At 43.9% G+C, this 19993-nt stretch overlaps 1 protein-coding gene across 1 annotated transcript in view; it reads right to left on the bottom strand.

Annotated features, from left to right (window-relative positions):
- slc5a12 (solute carrier family 5 member 12) overlaps positions 1-19993 on the bottom strand; it is a 30218-nt gene that overhangs the window by 5131 nt on the left and 5094 nt on the right. Inside the window, exons 5-14 of the mRNA XM_064929081.1 lie at positions 19679-19833; positions 18461-18601; positions 17690-17819; positions 8966-9054; positions 8574-8686; positions 4837-4904; positions 4659-4745; positions 4093-4207; positions 3950-3989; positions 1646-1749 (exon numbers count right to left, since the gene is read on the bottom strand). Coding sequence (XP_064785153.1) covers positions 1646-1749; positions 3950-3989; positions 4093-4207; positions 4659-4745; positions 4837-4904; positions 8574-8686; positions 8966-9054; positions 17690-17819; positions 18461-18601; positions 19679-19833 — 1042 coding nt within the window. The remainder of the gene's footprint in view (positions 1-1645; positions 1750-3949; positions 3990-4092; positions 4208-4658; positions 4746-4836; positions 4905-8573; positions 8687-8965; positions 9055-17689; positions 17820-18460; positions 18602-19678; positions 19834-19993) is intronic.

Genomic DNA, 19993 nt, shown 5'->3' with positions numbered 1-19993 from the left:
CAGGAACAATCACCCACAAACACACAGTGAAAACCAGGCTAAAAATATGGTTCCCAATCAGAGACAACGATAATCACCTGGCTCTGATTGAGAACCGGAGCCACAGACCAATTGTTAAACCCATGTCACACCCTGGCCTGACCCAATAAATGAAAATAACATAATAAATATAGACCAGGGCGTGACAATTGTAGGATTGTTTATGAATTTATTTGCAAATTATGGTGGAAAATAAGTATTTGGTCACCTACAAACAAGCAAAATTTCTGGCTCTCACAGACCTGTAACTTCTTCTTTAAGAGGCTCCTCTGTCCTCCACTCGTTACCTGTATTAATGGCACCTGTTTGAACTTGTTATCAGTATAAAAGACACCTGTCCACAACCTCAAACAGCAACACTCTAAACTCCACTATGGCCAAGACCAAAGAGCTGTCAAAGGATACCAGAAACAAAATTGTAGACCTGCACCAGGTTGGGAAGACTGAATCTGCAATAGGTAAGCAGCTTGGTTTGAAGAAATCAATCGTGGGAGCAATTATTAGGAAATGGAAGACATACAAGACCACTGATAATCTCCCTCGATCTGGGGCTCCACGCAAGATCTCACCCCGTGGGGTCAAAATGATCACAAGAACGGTTAGCAAAAATCCCAGAACCACAAGGGGGGACCTAGTGAATGACCTGCAGAGAGCTGGGACCAAAGTAACAAAGCCTCCCATCAGTAACACACTACGCCGCCAGGGACTCAAATCCTGCAGTGTCAAACGTGTCCCCCTGCTTAAGCCAGTACATGTCCAGGGCCGTCTGAAGTTTGCTAGAGAGCATTTGGATGATCCAGAAGAAGATTGGGAGAATGTCATATGGTCAGAACTCAACTCGTCGTGTTTGGAGGACAAAGAATGCTGAGTTGCATCCAAAGAACACCATACCTACTGTGAAGCATGGGGGTGAAAACATCATGCTTTGGGGCTGTTTTTCTGCAAAGGGACCAGGACGACTGATCCGTGTAAAGGAAAGAATGAATGGGGCCATGTATCATGAGATTTTGAGTGAAAACCTCCTTCCATCAGCAAGGGCATTGAAGATGAAACGTGGCTGGGTCTTTCAGCATGACAATGATCCCAAACACAATGCCCGGGCAATAGAGGAGTGGCTTCGTAAGAAGCATTTCAAGGTCCTGGAGTGGCCTAGTCAGTCTCCAGATCTCAACCCCATAGAAAATCTTTGGAGGGAGTTGAAAGTCCTTGTTGCCCAGCAACAGCCCCAAAACATCAATGCTCTAGAGGAGATCTGCATTGAGGAATGGGCCCAAATACCAGCAACAGTGTGTGAAAACCTTGTGAAGACTTACAGAAAACTTTTTTGACCTCTGTCATTGCCAACAAAGGGTAAATAACAAAGTATTGAGAAACTTTTGTTATTGACCAAATACTTATTTTCCACCATAATTTGCAAATAAATTCATTAAAAATCCTACAATGTGATTTTCTAGATTTTTTTCTCTCATTTTGTCTGTCATAGTTGAAGTGTACCTATGATGAAAATGACAGGCCTCTCTGATCTTTTTTAAGTGGGAGAACTTGGTGTCTGACTAAATACCTTTTTTGCCCCACTGTATGTGTCAACGTTGCAGACACACAGTACCTGTGATGAAGGAGATGAGCAGGCCTGCAGTAATGGTGGCTGAAAACCCTACAGCGCTGTAGTACAGATAGGACATGGAGTACCAGTGATCAGCCAGGGACGACCTGTGGAAGACAGAGGAGTTATACAATATCCTGTTGTCCACAAGATCGCCTACAAAATAAAAGGTTGCAAAACATTGCTAACTATCCCAAAATTCCCAGGTTTTCCAGAAATCCTAGTTGGAGAATAACAAACTTCTTGTTTATTCTATTCTCTCGGGGTGGATTTTCCAAAAGGCATTTCTGGAAAGCATCAAAAATGTGGGGAAATGTTTGGAATTCTGCAACCTTAACTACAAATCACTTGGATGTGAAGTCCAATGTCATCTTACTTTGATTACTCGTTTGTTTCTGAGAATGTGTAGTGTGTATTCAAGGTTTTTAAAAGGCTTCTGAAGTTTGAAGTTTCCAATTTCCACTTTTTAAAATGTCAAACTTGATTTTGCCCTAACGAAAAATGTATCAATGTATATCTATTAACTATTATCCACAATAATAATTCAAATTTCCTGTTGCTGCAGGATTATTTTCCTGCTGTAGCAAACTGGCTCAAATTAAGATCCTACATCTGTATTAAAGAGAGGTGTGTGTGTGTGTGTGTATTGTGTACTGTACATAATACAATACCTCTAGTGTATCATAGCTTAGTAAACGTGGGTTGTGTTCAGCGGGGAGAAGTCATTTTTAAATGTCTTGAAGAGGGTCAGGCACAACCTGAACTTGTCCAATAACAACACAGATTCCATTTTTCATTAAATCGTTTTGCTACATTTTCTCCTGAACTGAACATGGTCCTGGTGACAGAGACTATACAGTACTATACCTTGATGGTAGGGTCCAGGTGACAGAGACTATACAGTACTATACCTTGATGGTAGAGTGGTAGGGTCCAGGTGACAGAGACTATACAGTACTATACCTTGATGGTAGAGTGGTAGGGTCCAGGTGACAGAGACTATACAGTACTATACCTTGATGGTAGAGTGGTAGGGTCCAGGTGACAGAGACTATACAGTACTATACCTTGATGGTAGAGTGGTAGGGTCCAGGCGACAGAGACTATACAGTACTATACCTTGATGGTAGGGTCCAGGTGACAGAGACTATACAGTACTATACCTTGATGGTAGAGTGGTAGGGTCCAGGTGACAGAGACTATACAGTACTATACCTTGATGGTAGGGTCCAGAGACTGACAGACAGAGACTATACAGTACTATACCTTGATGGTAGAGTGGTAGGGTCCAGGTGACAGAGACTATACAGTACTATACCTTGATGGTAGAGTGGTAGGGTCCAGAGTGACAGAGACTATATACAGTACTATACCTTGATGGTAGAGTGGTAGGGTCCAGGTGACAGAGACTATACAGTACTATACCTTGATGGTAGAGTGGTAGGGTCCAGGTGACAGAGGTAGACTATACAGTACTATACCTTGATGGTAGAGTGGTAGGGTCCAGGTGACAGAGACTATACAGTACTATACCTTGATGGTAGAGTGGTAGGGTCCTGGTGACAGAGACTATACAGTACTATACCTTGATGGTAGAGTGGTAGGGTCCAGGTGACAGAGACTATACAGTACTATACCTTGATGGTAGAGTGGTAGGGTCCTGGTGACAGAGACTATACCTTGATGGTACCAGGTGATACCTTGATGGTAGAGTGGTAGGGTCCAGGTGACAGAGACTATACAGTACTATACCTTGATGGTAGAGTGGTAGGGTCCAGGTGACAGAGACTATACAGTACTATACCTTGATGGTAGAGTGGTAGGGTCCAGGTGACAGAGACTATACAGTACTATACCTTGATGGTAGAGTGTCCAGGTGACAGAGACTATACAGTACTATACCTTGATGGTACCAGGTGATACCTATGATGGTAGAGTGGTCCAGGGACAGAGACTCAGTACTAGATGGTGAGTGGTAGGGTCCAGGTGACAGAGACTATACAGTACTATACCTTGATGGTAGAGTGGTAGGGTCCAGGTGACAGAGACTATACAGTACCAGGTGATACCTTGATGGTAGGGTCCAGGTGACAGAGACTATACAGTACTATACCTTGATGTCCAGGTGACAGAGACTATACAGTACTATACCTTGATGGTAGAGTGGTAGGGTCCAGGTGACAGAGACTATACAGTACTATACCTTGATGGTAGAGTGGTAGGGTCCAGGTGACAGAGACTATACAGTACTATACCTTGATGGTAGAGTGGTAGGGTCCAGGTGACAGAGACTATACAGTACTATACCTTGGTGGTAGAGTGGTAGGGTCCAGGTGAGAAGGTGGAACTATACAGTACTATACCTTGATGGTAGAGTGGTAGGTCCAGGTGACAGAGTTACAGTACTATACCTTGATGGTAGACATCCTATACTCTATACCTTGAGAGACAGGTGAGGTCTGGTGGTGAGGTCCGAGTGTTGATGTCTAGAGCAGGGTAGAGGAAGGCTCCAACACCTGCCCAGAACGACAGGGCGATGCCCACTATCAGACCGCCGGCTGCTCCCTGAAGGCAGACGTCAACAAGTCACAGTAACACTTTTACAACCTTCAGGTTTTATCGGGATTTTTTTACAACTTGTTATAAGCATGTATGAGACTTTTATAATGTCCCATAGTAAAGCTTATAATAACTTATGTGAACACCTGCCCAGAACGACGAGGACGACGCCCACTATCACCTGCTGCTGCCTGAAGACAACCAGTACAGCACACGGACTGAATTACGGAAGATGATAATTTATAAATGAGTTACTTGATAACTGCATTTATATAGATGTATGTAGAATTGCTTGTGTTTTTAAGTGAGTTTTGGTAAAAAAAAGATTAGATTCTTGGATTAAAGCCTAATTTCTTAATCATTCATTATTCTTAATAGTGAAATAGGTTCTTAGTCCAGGAACGAGACTTAATCTGTCTGGAAGCGCTGTGGAGACAACAAAGAGGTGTTTTCTGACCATAGAGTTGGTCCAGGGGAAGAGGATTCCCAGAGAGAAGAGACCGAGCATGGGACCACCACACATACCATGGATACTCAGAGCTGCCTGGGAAACACACATCAAGACGTATTAATCACGTAGGCATCAGCTGCATGCACGTACGAGTCCTTCAAACACTAACAGGGACAGTGGTTACCTGGACAACCCCTCCCATGTAGGATGCAGCAACCGCCATAGTGGTGCAGGCGACGCCGAACACGATACCTGCAGAGGTAATGATGGTAGAGTGTGTACGTTGGCATTATTCTTCACAAGCTGGGCTCCAATTTATGGCCTATATTATAGTAATAACTGGGAGTTATTCTAGTATAGCAATAACGGAGTTATTCTAGTATAGCAATAACTGGGAACTGGTAATAACTGGGAGTTATTCTATTATGGTATAACTGGTAGTTATTCTAAATAATAACTGGGAGTTATTCTATTATAGTAATAACTGGGAGTTATTCTACTAGGGTAATAGCTGGGAGTTATTCTAGTATGGTAATAACTGGGAGTTATTCTAGTATAGTAATAACTGGGAGTTATTCTACTAGGGTAATAGCTGGGAGTTATTCTAGTATGGTAATAACTGGGAGTTATTCTACTACGGTAATAACTGGGAGTTATTCTACTACGGTAATAACTGGGAGTTATTCTATTATGGTAATAACTGGGAGTTATTCTAACTGGGAGTTATTCTAATAGGTAATAACTGGGAGTTATTCTAATAGGGTAATAACTGGGAGTTATTCTAGTATGGTAATAACTGGGAGTTATTCTAGTATGGTAATAACTGGGAGTTATTCTAATAACTGGGAGTTATTCTAGTATAGCAATAACTGGGAGTTATTCTAGTATGGTAATAACTGGGAGTTATTCTACTATGGTAATAACTGGGAGTTATTCTATTATGGTAATAACTGGGAGTTATTCTAATAGGGTAATAACTGGGAGTTATTCTACTACGGTAATAACTGGGAGTTATTCTATTATGGTAATAACTGGGAGTTATTCTAATAGGGTAATAACTGGGAGTTATTCTAGTATAGTAATAACTGGGAGTTATTCTAATAGGGTAATAACTGGGAGTTATTCTACTATGGTAATAACTGGGAGTTATTCTACTACGATAATAACTGGGAGTTATTCTATTATGGTAATAACTGGGAGTTATTCTAATAGGGTAATAACTGGGAGTTATTCTAATAGGGTAATAGCTGGGAGTTATTCTAGTATGGTAATAACTGGGAGTTATTCTAGTATGGTAATAACTGGGAGTTATTCTAATAGGGTAATAACTGGGAGTTATTCTATTATGGTAATAGCTGGGAGTTATTCTATTATGGTAATAACTGGGAGTTATTCTAATAGGGTAATAGCTGGGAGTTATTCTAATAGGGGAGTAATATAGCAATAACTGGGAGTTATTCTAATAGGGTAATAACTGGGAGTTATTCTAGTATGGTAATAACTGGGAGTTATTCTAATAGGGTAATAGCTGGGAGTTATTCTAATAGGATAATAACTGGGAGTTATTCTAATAGGATAATAACTGGGAGTTATTCTAATAGGGTAATAACTGGGAGTTATTCTAATAGGGTAATAACTGGGAGTTATTCTATGGCAATAGTTATTCTAGTAATAACTGGGAGTTATTCTAATAGGGTAATAACTGGGAGTTATTCTAGTATGGTAATAACTGGGAGTTATTCTAGTATGGTAATAACTGGGAGTTATTCTAGTATGGTAATAACTGGGAGTTATTCTAGTATGGTAATAACTGGGAGTTATTCTAGTATGGTAATAACTGGGAGTTATTCTAGTATAGTAATAACTGGGAGTTATTCTAGTATAGTAATAACTGGGAGTTATTCTAGTATAGTAATAACTGGGAGTTATTCCAGTATAGTAATAACTGGGAGTTATTCCAGTATAGTAATAACTGGGAGTTATTCCAGTATAGTAATAACTGGGAGTTATTCTAGTATAGTAATAACGGGGAGTTATTCTAGTATAGTAATAACGGGGAGTTATTCTAGTATAGTAATAACGGGGAGTTATTCTAGTATAGTAATAACTGGGAGTTATTCTAGTATAGCAATAAATGGGAGTTATTCTAGTATAGCAATAACAGGGAGTTATTCTAGTATGGTAATAACTGGGAGTTATTCTAATAGGGTAATAACTGGGAGTTATTCTAATAGGGTAATAACTGGGAGTTATTCTAATATGGTAATAACTGGGAGTTATTCTAATAGGGTAATAACTGGGAGTTATTCTACTATGGTAATAACTGGGAGTTATTCTATTATGGTAATAACTGGGAGTTATTCTATTATGGTAATAACTGGGAGTTATTCTAATAGGGTAATAACTGGGAGTTATTCTAATAGGGTAATAACTGGGAGTTATTCTAGTATGGTAATAACTGGGAGTTATTCTATTATGGTAATAACTGGGAGTTATTCTAATAGGGTAATAACTGGGAGTTATTCTAATAGGATAGTAATAAATGGGAGTTATTCTAATAGGGTAATAGTATAGCAATAAATGGGAGTTATTCTAGTATAGTAATAACTGGGAGTTATTATTCTAATAGGGTATTCTATAGCTAACTGGGAGTTATTCTAATAGGGTAATAACTGGGAGTTATTCTAATAGGGTAATAACTGGGAGTTATTCTAATATGGTAATAACTGGGAGTTATTCTAATAGGGTAATAACTGGGAGTTATTCTAGTATAGTAATAACTGGGAGTTATTCTAGTATAGTAATAACTGGGAGTTATTCTAGTATAGTAATAACTGGGAGTTATTCTAGTATAGTAATAACTGGGAGTTATTCTAGTATAGTAATAACTGGGAGTTATTCCAGTATAGTAATAACTGGGAGTTATTCCAGTATAGTAATAACTGGGAGTTATTCCAGTATAGTAATAACTGGGAGTTATTCTAGTATAGTAATAACTGGGAGTTATTCTAGTATAGTAATAACTGGGAGTTATTCTAGTATAGTAATAACTGGGAGTTATTCTAGTATAGCAATAACTGGGAGTTATTCTAGTATGGTAATAACTGGGAGTTATTCTAGTATAGGGGAGTAATATACTAACTGGGGAGTTATTCTATTATGGTAATAACTGGGAGTTATTCTATTATGGTAATAACTGGGAGTTATTCTAATAGGGTAATAACTGGGAGTTATTCTAATAGGGTAATAACTGGGAGTTATTCTAGTATGGTAATAACTGGGAGTTATTCTATTATGGTAATAACTGGGAGTTATTCTAATATGGTAATAACTGGGAGTTATTCTAGTATAGCAATAACTGGGAGTTATTCTAGTATAGCAATAACTGGGAGTTATTCTAGTATAGTAATAACTGGGAGTTATTCTAGTATGGTAATAACTGGGAGTTATTCTAATAGGGTAATAGCTGGGAGTTATTCTAGTATAGTAATAACTGGGAGTTATTCTAGTATAGGATAATAACTGGGAGTTATTCTAATAGGGTAATAACCAGGGAGTTATTCTAGTATGGTAATAACCAGGGAGTTATTCTAGTATAGTAATAACTGGGAGTTATTCTAGTATAGTAATAACTGGGAGTTATTCTAGTATAGTAATAACTGGGAGTTATTCTAGTATAGCAATAACTGGGAGTTATTCTATTATAGCAATAACTGGGAGTTATTCTAGTATAGTAATAACTGGGAGTTATTCTAATAGGGTAATAACCGGGGAGTTATTCTAGTATAGTAATAACTGGGAGTTATTCTAATAGGGTAATAACCGGGGAGTTATTCTAGTATAGTAATAACTGGGAGTTATTCTAGTATAGTAATAACTGGGAGTTATTCTAGTATGGTAATAACTGGGAGTTATTCTTACACAGTCCTTTGCTGATCCAGCCGCTGGCTTTGTTGGAGAGGTTAGTACAACACTGCTTAACAAAGTCTTCATAGGTCACCGTGGCTAGGGCATTGATGCTGGCTGCCACAGTACTGAGAGAGACAAGGACTGGGCATTAGTTCAGATCTCCTAATGAATACTGTACTTAAAGTTAGAATGCAATGAAGGCAAGACAATTTCATTCTGGGCTGGGTTTTCCCAATGCCTTAGTTTGTAAATAGATTGACGATTGACCTTACAAAACACTGATTTTACAATTACTCTCTTGTGGCTGCGTTGTGGAGCAAAATAACATCCTACTTTAGCTACGAAGGCTTTGCGAAAACTCTCCCTAAACAATTTAAAATTATCCACACAGTGATTCCTCTAACCTGAGTGTTCCACTGAACGCACAGGCAACAAACAGCCCTGGAAGACCAGGATAATCCCCCAGAATCTCCATGACAAAATACGGCATGAGCTGTAAAGACACAGAGTGAAAAGGTCATGGCATGAGTAGAGACACAGCGTGAAAAGGTCATGGCATGAGCTGTAGAGACACAGCGTGAAAAGGTCATGGCATGAGCTGTAGAGACACAGCGTGAAAAGGTCATGGCATGAGCTGTAGAGACACAGAGTGAAAAGGTCATGGCATGAGCTGTAGAGACACAGAGTGAAAAGGATATGGCATGAGTAGAGACTTAAGGGGAAGCTAATGAGTACTGGGTAGCAGAGCACTGGACACAAACACTGGAGACTGTATCAATTTCGGCCACTAGACACCAGGGTTGGAGTCAATTCCATTTCAATTCAGTCACTTCCTGAATTGAAATGGAATTAACCCGAACTCTGCAAACACTAACGACCAGATGTGAATTTAAGGGTTAGATATTACTGCACTGTTGGAGCTAGAAACACAAGCATTTCGCAAAAAAAACCGCAATAACATCTGCTAAATGTGTGTATGTGATTAATATAATTTGATGTAGAACAGCCCCACTAATTAGACCGTAGTGACCTATGTGGTTTGTGGCTGTGACAGAGTAAGAATTGGAGAAGACAAGTTAATTAGGGCTAGAAATATAAATGGCACCCTATTCCCTTTTTAGTGCACTACTTTAGACCAGAGCCCTGTAGAACCCTATTCCCTATATAGTACACTACTTTAGACCAGAGCCCTATAGAACCCTATTCCCTATATAATACACTACTTTAGACCAGAGCGCTATAGAACCCTATTCCATATATAGTGCACTACTTTAGACCAGGGCCCTATAGAACCCTACTCCCTATATAGTGCACTACTTTAGACCAGAGCCCTATAGAACCCTATTCCCTATATAGTGCACTACTTTAGACCAGAGCCCTATAGAACCCTATTCCCTATATATAGTGCACTACTTTAGACCAGAGCCCTATATAGTGCACTACTTTAGACCAGGGCCCTATAGAACCCTATTCCCTATATAGTGCACTACTTTAGACCAGAGCCCTATATAGTGCACTACTTTAGATCAGAGCCCTATAGAACCCTATTCCCTATATAGTGCACTACTTTAGACCAGAGCCCTATAGAACCCTACTCCCTATATAGTGCACTACTTTAGACCAGAGCGCTATAGAACCCTATTCCCTATATAGTGCACTACTTTAGACCAGAGCCCTATAGAACCCTATTCCCTATATAGTGCACTACTTTAGACCAGAGCCCTATAGAACCCTATTCCCTATATATAGTGCACTACTTTAGACCAGAGCCCTATATAGTGCACTACTTTAGACCAGGGCCCTATAGAACCCTATTCCCTATATAGTGCACTACTTTAGACCAGAGCCCTATATAGTGCACTACTTTAGACCAGAGCGCTATAGAACCCTATTCCCTATATAGTGCACTACTTTAGACCAGAGCCCTATAGAACCCTATATAGTGCACTACTTTAGACCAGAGCCCTATAGAACCCTACTCCCTATATAGTGCACTACTTTAGACCAGAGCCCTATAGAACCCTATTCCCTATATAGTGCACTACTTTAGACCAGAGCCCTATAGAACCCTATTCCCTATATAGTACACTACTTTAGACCAGAGCCCTATAGAACCCTATTCCCTATATAGTACACTACTTTAGACCAGAGCCCTGTAGAACCCTATTCCTTATATAGTGCACTACTTTAGACCAGCGCCAATAAGGCTTTGGTCAAAAGTAGTCCCCTACTTTATATAGGGAATAGGGTGACATGGGACACAACCAGAGACACTTATTGGTGTAGAAAGGATAGTAACAGTAACCAGGTTGTCAGGATTTGGCCAGGGTTGTTCCAGTTGTTGGTCACTAGATGCCCCCATTGTGCTTTTTGTCCTTATGTTTTTCCCTTGTTCCCCATTATTATTTGCACCTGTGTCTCGTTTTCCCTGAGTGTATTTAAACCCTTAGTTTCCCTCTGTTCTGTGCTCTGTGTTTGTATGTTAGCACCCTGCCCTAGTGTTCTGTGTGCTCTTGTCGATTCCGGGTGACGTTCTTGTGGTATTCTGTTTTTTGTTTTTGTTTATTTTTGGTGAGTTTCTTTTTAGGTCTTTTTGTGTTTTACCTACCACCTTTTGGATTTGCCATTTTTTATTTTAGGATTTTTTCTTTATTAAATACACCGTCTTAAGTACTGCTGTGTCTGCCTCATCTTCTGGGTTCTGCTGTCTATTCGTGGCTCAGTTGGTTAAGTGACTGTTTCTCACTCCGGAGACCCAGGTTCGAAACCGGGTCCTGACAGAAACACAGAGCCAAAAATGAACCCAGAGGCAGCCAGTTCCCAGGACCTTTTTGCCACGCTGTCCCACCACCAGGAGACTGTCCAACGCCACGAAGCCGCCCTGGTTCAGCAAGAGGCCTTAATGGCTAGACATTCTCATCTTCTGTCGGAGATGCTGACTTCCATTAAGCAAATATCTGATCGACTTACCCCGGCAACAGTTCCCGTCCCAGTACCTCAAGTTCACGTACCCATGGCAGTTAACCCCCTGGCTGAACCTCGTCTTCCACCTCCCCAACGGTTCTCAGGTGATCCAAGTGCTTGTAAAGGGTTTCTCACTCAATGTTCTCTCTCCTTTGAGCTGCAACCTTCGTCGTTTCCCACCGACCGGTCTAAGATCGCATATATCATCACCCTGCTGTCGGAAAAAGCCCTGGCCTGGGCTACTGCTGTGTGGGATGCCCATAGTTCCTGCTGTGCCAGCTACTCTGCCTTTGCTGAGGAATTCAAACGAGTGTTTCAAGGCCCAAGCAGTGGTTCTGACTCAGCCAAACAGCTCCTGACTCTCCATCAAGGTTGGCGCAGCGTGACGGACTATGCCATCCAGTTCCGCACGGTGGCAGCAGCGAGTGGCTGGAACAACGAGGCGCTCACGGTGTGCTTTCTGAAAGGCCTTTCCGACACTATCCAAGATGAACTGGCCACTCGGGAACCACCGGACAATCTCGAGTCCCTGATCAAGTTGGCCTCACGCATTGACCAGCGTCTGAGAGAGAGAGAACTCAACCGTAGACCTCTAGCCCCTATCAGTCCCAGCTCCGAGTCCCCACCTTTATCATCACTGGCTCCACCGGAACCCATGCAGATTGGACGCATCTCCCAGGCTGAGAGAGACCGCCGGATGAGGGAGCGAAGCTGTCTATATTGCGGCAAACCGGGCCATTTCCGTTCCACGTGTCCCGGGCTCCAGGGAAACGCTCTGTCCCGTACAGACCGGGGGGAACTGTAACGGGAAACATAACCTCCTCCCATCCGTCCAACTCCCGTCTGCTCATTCCAGTCACCCTCTCCTGGGACAACCACAAGCTTCACCTTCAAGCATTGGTAGACTCTGGAGCCGCAGGTAACTTCATGGATGGTGTCTGGGCGAAGGAGAATGGCGTTCCCTCTGAACCTCTAAGTGACCCCATGAGGGTTACTACATTGGATGGAAGCCCTTTGGGATCTGGACTTGTCACTCATGTCACTACCTCCTTGAGACTTTCAGTTTCACAACACCAGGAATTGATGAACTTTCATTTGATCTCCTGTTCCGAGTTCCCTCTCGTCCTTGGATACCCCTGGCTTCACAGCCATAACCCTCACATCGACTGGTCTGTGGGCACTATCAAGCAGTGGGGTCCTACGTGCCAAGCTACTTGTATTTTCCAGAATTCCCCGAGTTCTACTCCCGAGTCTTTAGAATCCATCGACCTGACCCGAGTTCCCGAGTGTTACCATGACCTCAAACTGGTGTTTAGCAAACAGAGGGCCACCATGCTACCACCCCATAGATCTTACGATTGCCCCATCGACCTGTTTCCGGGCACTTGCCCTCCCAGGGGTCGGATCTTTTCCCTATCTCCACCCGAACGAGCTGCTATGGATACCTACATCAAGGACGCTCTGGAAGCAGGCCTCATGCGTCCATCCACCTCCCCGGCGGGAGCAGGGTTTTTCTTTGTGGCCAAGAAAGACGGTGGGTTACGTCCTTGCATCGACTACCGGGGACTCAATGACATAACCGTCCGTAACCGTTACCCGCTACCCCTTATGGCCACAGCCTTCGAGCTGCTCCAGGAAGCAGTTGTTTTCACTAAGCTTGACCTGCGGAACGCATACCATCTTGTGCGGATCAGACCTGGTGACGAGTGGAAGACCGCTTTCAACACGCCTACTGGTCACTATGAATACTTGGTGATGCCCTTCGGCCTGACCAACGCCCCAGCGGTGTTCCAAGCGCTCATAAACGATGTGCTTAGGGATATGCTTAACATATTTGTGTTCGTTTACTTGGATGACATCCTCATCTTTTCGAGCTCCCTTCAAGAACACACTAAGCATGTCAGACAAGTACTCAAACGCCTCCTGGACAGCCATCTGTACGTTAAGCCGGAAAAATGTGAATTCCATTCATCCCGAGTACAATTCCTGGGATTTGTAGTGGAACCCGGTCGAATCCAAATGGACCCTAGGAAGGTAGGGGCGGTAGCGGATTGGCCCACCCCCAAATCCGTTAAGGATGTTCAGCGTTTCCTGGGCTTCACAAACTTTTACCGCAAGTTCATCAAGAACTTCAGTTTGGTGGCAGCTCCTCTCTCAGCTTTAACCAAAGGTGGCAATGCAAGGTTTTTTTGGGAAGAGAAGCTGAGACGGCCTTCCAAGGACTCAAGCAGCGCATCCTCTCTGCTCCCATCCTGATACTACCGACTACGGATGAACCATTTGTGGTGGAGGTAGACGCATCAGAGGTTGGTGTTGGAGCTGTCCTGTCTCAGAGGGGTGAAGACAAGAAGCTTCATCCGTGCGCTTTCTTCTCACACCGGCTTACCCCGACTGAGAGGAACTACGATGTGGGGATCGTGAACTCCTAGCGGTTAAGATGGCATTGAAGGAATGGAGACACTGGCTCGAGGGGGCTTCTCACCCGTTTCAAGTGCTTACGGACCACAAAAATCTGGAGTATATCCAGCAGGCGAAGCGATTGAACTCTAGACAAGCTAGATGGTCTCTTTTCTTCAATCGATTCCAGTTTATCCTCACCTATCGGCCCGGGTCGAAGAATCTCAAACCGGATGCCCTGTCCCGAGTCTACGCTCCTGCCATTCGAGATGACACGGACATGCCTGTCCTTCCTGCTGCTAAGATTGTGGCTCCGATCTCGTGGCAAGTTGAGGATACCGTGAGACGTGCTCAAGCTAGCGAACCGGACCCTAAAGGAGGCCCTGCCAATCGGTTGTTTGTCCCCAAGGCAGTGAGGACTCAGGTCCTTCTGTGGGGGCATTCCTCTCGCCTCACCTGTCATCCGGGCGTAGGTCGCACCTTGGTGTTCATCCAGCGTAAGTTCTGGTGGCCTACCATAAGAGAAGACGTTGCCACTTTCGTCAATGCCTGCCCCGTGTGCTGCCAGGGCAAATCTTCTCACCTCCGCCCTCAAGGACTCCTTCACCCTTTACCTGTTCCCCACAGACCCTGGTCCCATATCTCATTGGACTTTATTACTGGACTTCCTCCATCCCATGGCAATACTACTATCCTAGTCATAATCGACAGGTTTTCAAAGGCGGCCAGGTTCGTCCCTCTGACTAAGTTACCTTCTGCCAAGGAAACGGCTGAGTTGGTAATTAATCATGTGTTCCGAGTCTTCGGCATTCCTCAAGATGTGGTTTCTGACAGAGGTCCCCAGTTCGCCTCAAGGTTTTGGAAGGCCTTCTGCCAACTCATGGGGGCTTCTGCCAGTCTATCTTCAGGGTACCATCCGGAGTCCAACGGCCAAACAGAGAGGATGAATCAAGAGCTGGAAACCACCCTCCGATGTATGACTCGTGACAACCCGTCCACATGGTCATCCTTTATTGTTTGGGCCGAATACGCGCACAACACCTTGCGCTCCTCCTCCACTGGTATGTCCCCGCACGAGTGTCAGTTTGGCTATGCTCCTCCATTGTTCCCGGACCAGGAGGCAGAAGTCAGAGTGCCTTCAGCCTTGAGGTTCGTCAGACGCTGTCGGCTTATGTGGAGGAAGACCCGTCTTAATCTGATGCGTTCCTCACAGAGGTATCAACAACAAGCCAACAGACGTCGCCGTCCCGGGCCTACCCTGCGCCCCGGCCAGAGAGTCTGGCTCTCCACAAGAGACTTACCTCTACGGGTGGAGTCTCGCAAGCTGTCCCAAAAATACATCGGTCCCTTCAAGGTTGCCAGGAGAGTTAACCCAGTTTCTTATCGCCTACACTTACCCAGATCCCTTAAGATTAATCCCACATTTCATGTGTCTTTGTTAAAACCTGTTGTTTTTCTCCCCTTGTCCCGGCAGACAGACCTCCCCTCCGCCTCGTGTCATTGGAGGCCAGCCGGCTTATACCGTCCACCGGATACTGGATTCCCGCCGGGTGCAGCGGTCCTGGCAGTATCTGGTGGACTGGGAAGGCTACGGTCCTGAGGAGCGCTCCTGGGTTCCTGCCAAAGACATCCTGGACCCTGACCTCATTCGTCAGTTCAGGGTCCTCCACCCTGAGAGAGCTGGTAGGAACGTCAGGAGCCGTTCCTAGGGGGGGGATTCTGTCAGGATTTGGCCAGGGTTGTTCCAGTTGTTGGTCACTAGATGCCCCCATTGTGCTTTTTGTCCTTATGTTTTTCCCTTGTTCCCCATTATTATTTGCACCTGTGTCTCGTTTTCCCTGAGTGTATTTAAACCCTTAGTTTCCCTCTGTTCTGTGCTCTGTGTTTGTATGTTAGCACCCTGCCCTAGTGTTCTGTGTGCTCTTGTCGATTCCGGGTGACGTTCTTGTGGTATTCTGTTTTTTGTTTTTTATTTTTGGTGAGTTTCTTTTTAGGTCTTTTTGTGTTTTACCTACCACCTTTTGGATTTGCCATTTTTTATTTTAGGATTTTTTCTTTATTAAATACACCGTCTTAAGTACTGCTGTGTCTGCCTCATCTTCTGGGTTCTGCTGTCTATTCGTGGCTCAGTTGGTTAAGTGACTGTTTCTCACTCCGGAGACCCAGGTTCGAAACCGGGTCCTGACACAGGTGTCCTACCCTGGTGTGTTTCACCTGTCTTTGTGCTTGTCTCCACCCCCCTCCAGGTGTCACCCATCTTCCCCATTACTGTTTCGGGGCAGTCGGTAGCCTAGTGGGTAGAGTGTTGGGCCAGTAACTGAAAGGTTGCTGGATCGAATCCTCGAGCTGACAAGGTAAAATTATGTTGTTCTACCCCTGAACAAGGCAGTTAACCCGCTGTTCCCTGGTAGGCCGTCATTGTAAATAAGAATTTGCTCTTAACTGACTTGCCTGGTTAAAAAAGAAATCCCCTGTGCATTTATACCTGTGTTCTCCGTTTGTCTGTTGCCAGTTCGTTTTGTTCATGAAACCTTCCAGCGTTTGTTTCCCCTGTTCCTGCCTGTTTCTTGCTCTTAAATCAGACACATGTTTTCATTGATAAATCACACGCATGTTTTGACTGATAAATCAATCAGAGCCATATTGTATTTGTATATAGGCTCTGACATTAAAAAGGCTATGATATCACTCTCCTTTCTCGGTCACAGCAATACCGCAGCCTGCCATACGTCTAGGCTACCAGTCTATTTCCTTATTGGATGAATGGTAACCAAGCGTGCTTGGCTATTGGATGAATGGTAACCAAGCGTGCTTGGCTATTGGATGAATGGTAACCAAGCGTGCTTGGCTATTGGATGAATGGTAACCAAGTGTGCTTGTCTATTGGATGAATGGTAACCTAATATTGGTTGTGTAGCTAGCAGTCATGTCAGAAAATATGCTTATGATTTAGGCCCATATAACTAAATTAGACGATGCTTCTGTTTTATCATTAGTCTACATTTTAATGTTTTTATTAACACCTACCACTATTTTAATTCAAACGCCTGCATTTACAACCCAAAATAACAACGTTTGCTCGTAATACAGTTCTTCAACCACTACGAGTTGTGCTACGCTACGGTCTGAGATACTTTCCTGTCAAGTTCATATCTGATACAGTAAATATCAACCTTTTAGGGAACAGTGGTGCTTTGTGTTTACACACTTTCTCTGGTCTGGTGTACTACTGTATAAAGGGACAACCAGAGACATTATAGATAGTAGTAGTAACCTGGTCTGGTGTACTACTGTATAAAGGGACAACCAGAGACATTATAGATAGTAGTAGTAGTAGTAGTAGTAGTAGTAGTAGTAGTAGTAGTAGTAACCTGGTCTGGTGTACTACTGTATAAAGGGACAACCAGAGACATTGTAGATAGTAGTAGTAACCTGGTCTGGTGTACTACTGTATAAAGGGACAACCAGAGACATTATAGGTAGTAGTAGTAGTAGTAGTAGTAGTAGTAGTAGTAGTAACCTGGTCTGGTGTACTACTGTATAAAGGGACAACCAGAGACATTATAGATAGTAGTAGTAACCTGGTCTGGTGTACTACTGTATAAAGGGACAACCAGAGACATTATAGATAGTAGTAGTAACCTGGTCTGGTGTACTACTGTATAAAGGGACAACCAGAGACATTATAGATAGTAGTAGTAACCTGGTCTGGTGTACTACTGTATAAAGGGACAACCAGAGACATTATAGATAGTAGTAGTAGTAACCTGGTCTGGGGCTGTGACTGACTGGGCGGTCCATGGATCACAGTTGGCGTAGAAAGCATACATAATGAGTCCGGAGAACACCGCGCACACCAGGATGACCAGCAGGCCCAGCAGGTTGAAGTACAGAGCTCTGAGGATGTGGATGACAGACAAATGATGATACTGTAAAAAAAAAAAAAGAATCACAACCAGATATAGAGCTCTTTTCACATCAACCGCTTTCACAAAGTGCTTTACAGTAAGTCAGCCTTGACTCGTGGATAACAGACAAAGGTAGTGATATGAAGCATCCTGACTGTTCCATACAAGACACTCTAAATAATAATAAAAGTGTGCAGTACATTCAAATCAAAATCAAATCAAATATATTTATATAGCCTCTTCGTACATCAGCTGATATCTCAAAGTGCGGTACAGAAACCCAGCCTAAAACCCCCCAAAACAGCAAGCAATGCAGGTGTAGAAGCACGGTGGCTAGGAAAAACTCCCTAGAAAGGCCAAAACCTAGGAAGAAACCTAGAGAGGAACCAGGCTCTGTGGGGTGGCCAGTCCTCTTCTGGCTGTGCCGGGTGGAGATTGTGTTGCAGTTGTCGTCCAGATCCGTCTCGAAGGACCATAGATAAGAGTAGCACCTTTTTAGAGTGGACTCCGAAAAACACGTGCCGGATCAGGATGGTGGACTGGTTTCAACTACGGCGGATGCATAGAGCAGGTCGGCTCGGCTCAGTAGTGTGAAAATGGAATATGTCTTCAGTGAAGGAATGAGCTTACAGTTTGGCGTGTGTCTCGGTTTTGCAGGAGATGCATCTCTGTATAGTTGACTGGTTGACCCCGTAGATGCCCAGCCAAGTGAAGGTTCCCCCAATAGAGATGGTCCAGAACGTATGACGTCTCAGAGGGTCAGGGTCAAAGCTGAGGGCATAGAGTCATATTCATTAAGCGGGCGGGGTTCTCAAAGTAGGGTACCGCAGAGGGTCCGTGGCCAGATCTCAAAATATATACACTCTTTCTGTAGATCTGGGTGAACCTTTGTTGTTCACTTGTTAAACTCAGAGGAGAGGGGTTAGAGATGGATGTTTAAGCCTTGAGACATTTTTATTTTATATTATACTTTTATTTAACTAGGCAAGTCAGTTAAGAAATTCTTATTTTCAATGATGGCCAAAGAACAGTGGGTTAACTGCCTTGTTCAGGGGAACAGTGGGTGAACTGCCTTGTACAGGGGGCAGAACGACAACTCGGTGACAACTCGGTTAACTCAGTTAACAAATTCTTATTTTCAATGATGGCCAAAGAACAGTGGGTTAACTGCCTTGTTCAGGGGAACAGTGGGTGAACTGCCTTGTACAGGGGGCAGAACGACAACTCGGTGATTTGAACTTGCAACCTTCCGGTTGCTAGTCCACTGCTCTAACCACTAGGCTACTTGCCACCCCTCCACTCTAACCACTAGGCTACCTTCCACCCCCCCACTCTAACCACTAGGCTACCTGCCGCCCCTCCACTCTAACCACTAGGCTACCTGCCGCCCCTCCACTCTAACCACTAGGATACCTGCCGCCCCTCCATTCTAACCACTAGGCTACCTGCCGCCCCCCCACTCTCAGTAGCCTAGTGGTTAGAGTGGAGGGGCGGCAGGTAGCCTAGTGGTTAGAGTGGAGGGGCGGCAGGTTGCCTAGTGGTTAGAGTGGAGGGGTGGCAGGGTAGCTTAGTGGTTAGAGTGGAGGGACGGCAGGTAGCCTTGTGGTTAGAGTGGAGGGGTGGAAGGTAACCTAGTAGTTAGAGTGTTGGACTAGTAACCGAAAGTTTGCAAGATTGAATCCCTGAGCTGACAAGGTAAAAATCTGTCGTTCTGCCCCTGAACAAGGCAGTTAACCCCACTGTTCCTAGGCTGTTATTGAAAATAGTAATTTGTTCTTAACTGACTTGCCTAGTTAAATAAAGGTCAAAATAAAAAAAATCAGTGTGGTAACAGCGGGTTGTACTTACTCAAAGATGTCGAGTCTGTTTCCATTTTTAGCCACCTCCCACACGGAGGCTGCGCCCCCTGTTTTCCGGGTCCCCTGGACGAGCACGGTCATGAAGCCCACTACCATCACCACCATCTGGAACGCATCTGTCCACACCACTGCCTTCAGCCCACCCTTCACACAGAGAGTGAGAGAGAGAGAGAGAGAGAGAGAGCGAGACAGAGAGAGACAGAGAGAGAGAGAGAGAGAGAGACAGAGAGAGAGAGAGAGAAAGACAGAGAGAGAGAGAGAGAAAGACACAGAGAAAGACACAGAGAGAGAGAGAGAGAGACAG

The sequence above is a fragment of the Oncorhynchus masou genome, chromosome 22 (genome assembly GCF_036934945.1).
Source record: "Oncorhynchus masou masou isolate Uvic2021 chromosome 22, UVic_Omas_1.1, whole genome shotgun sequence".
Classification (NCBI taxonomy): Eukaryota; Metazoa; Chordata; class Actinopteri; order Salmoniformes; family Salmonidae; genus Oncorhynchus; species Oncorhynchus masou.
The sequence above is the reverse complement of the archived record's forward strand: the minus strand, read 5'-3'. Positions and strand labels throughout refer to the sequence as shown.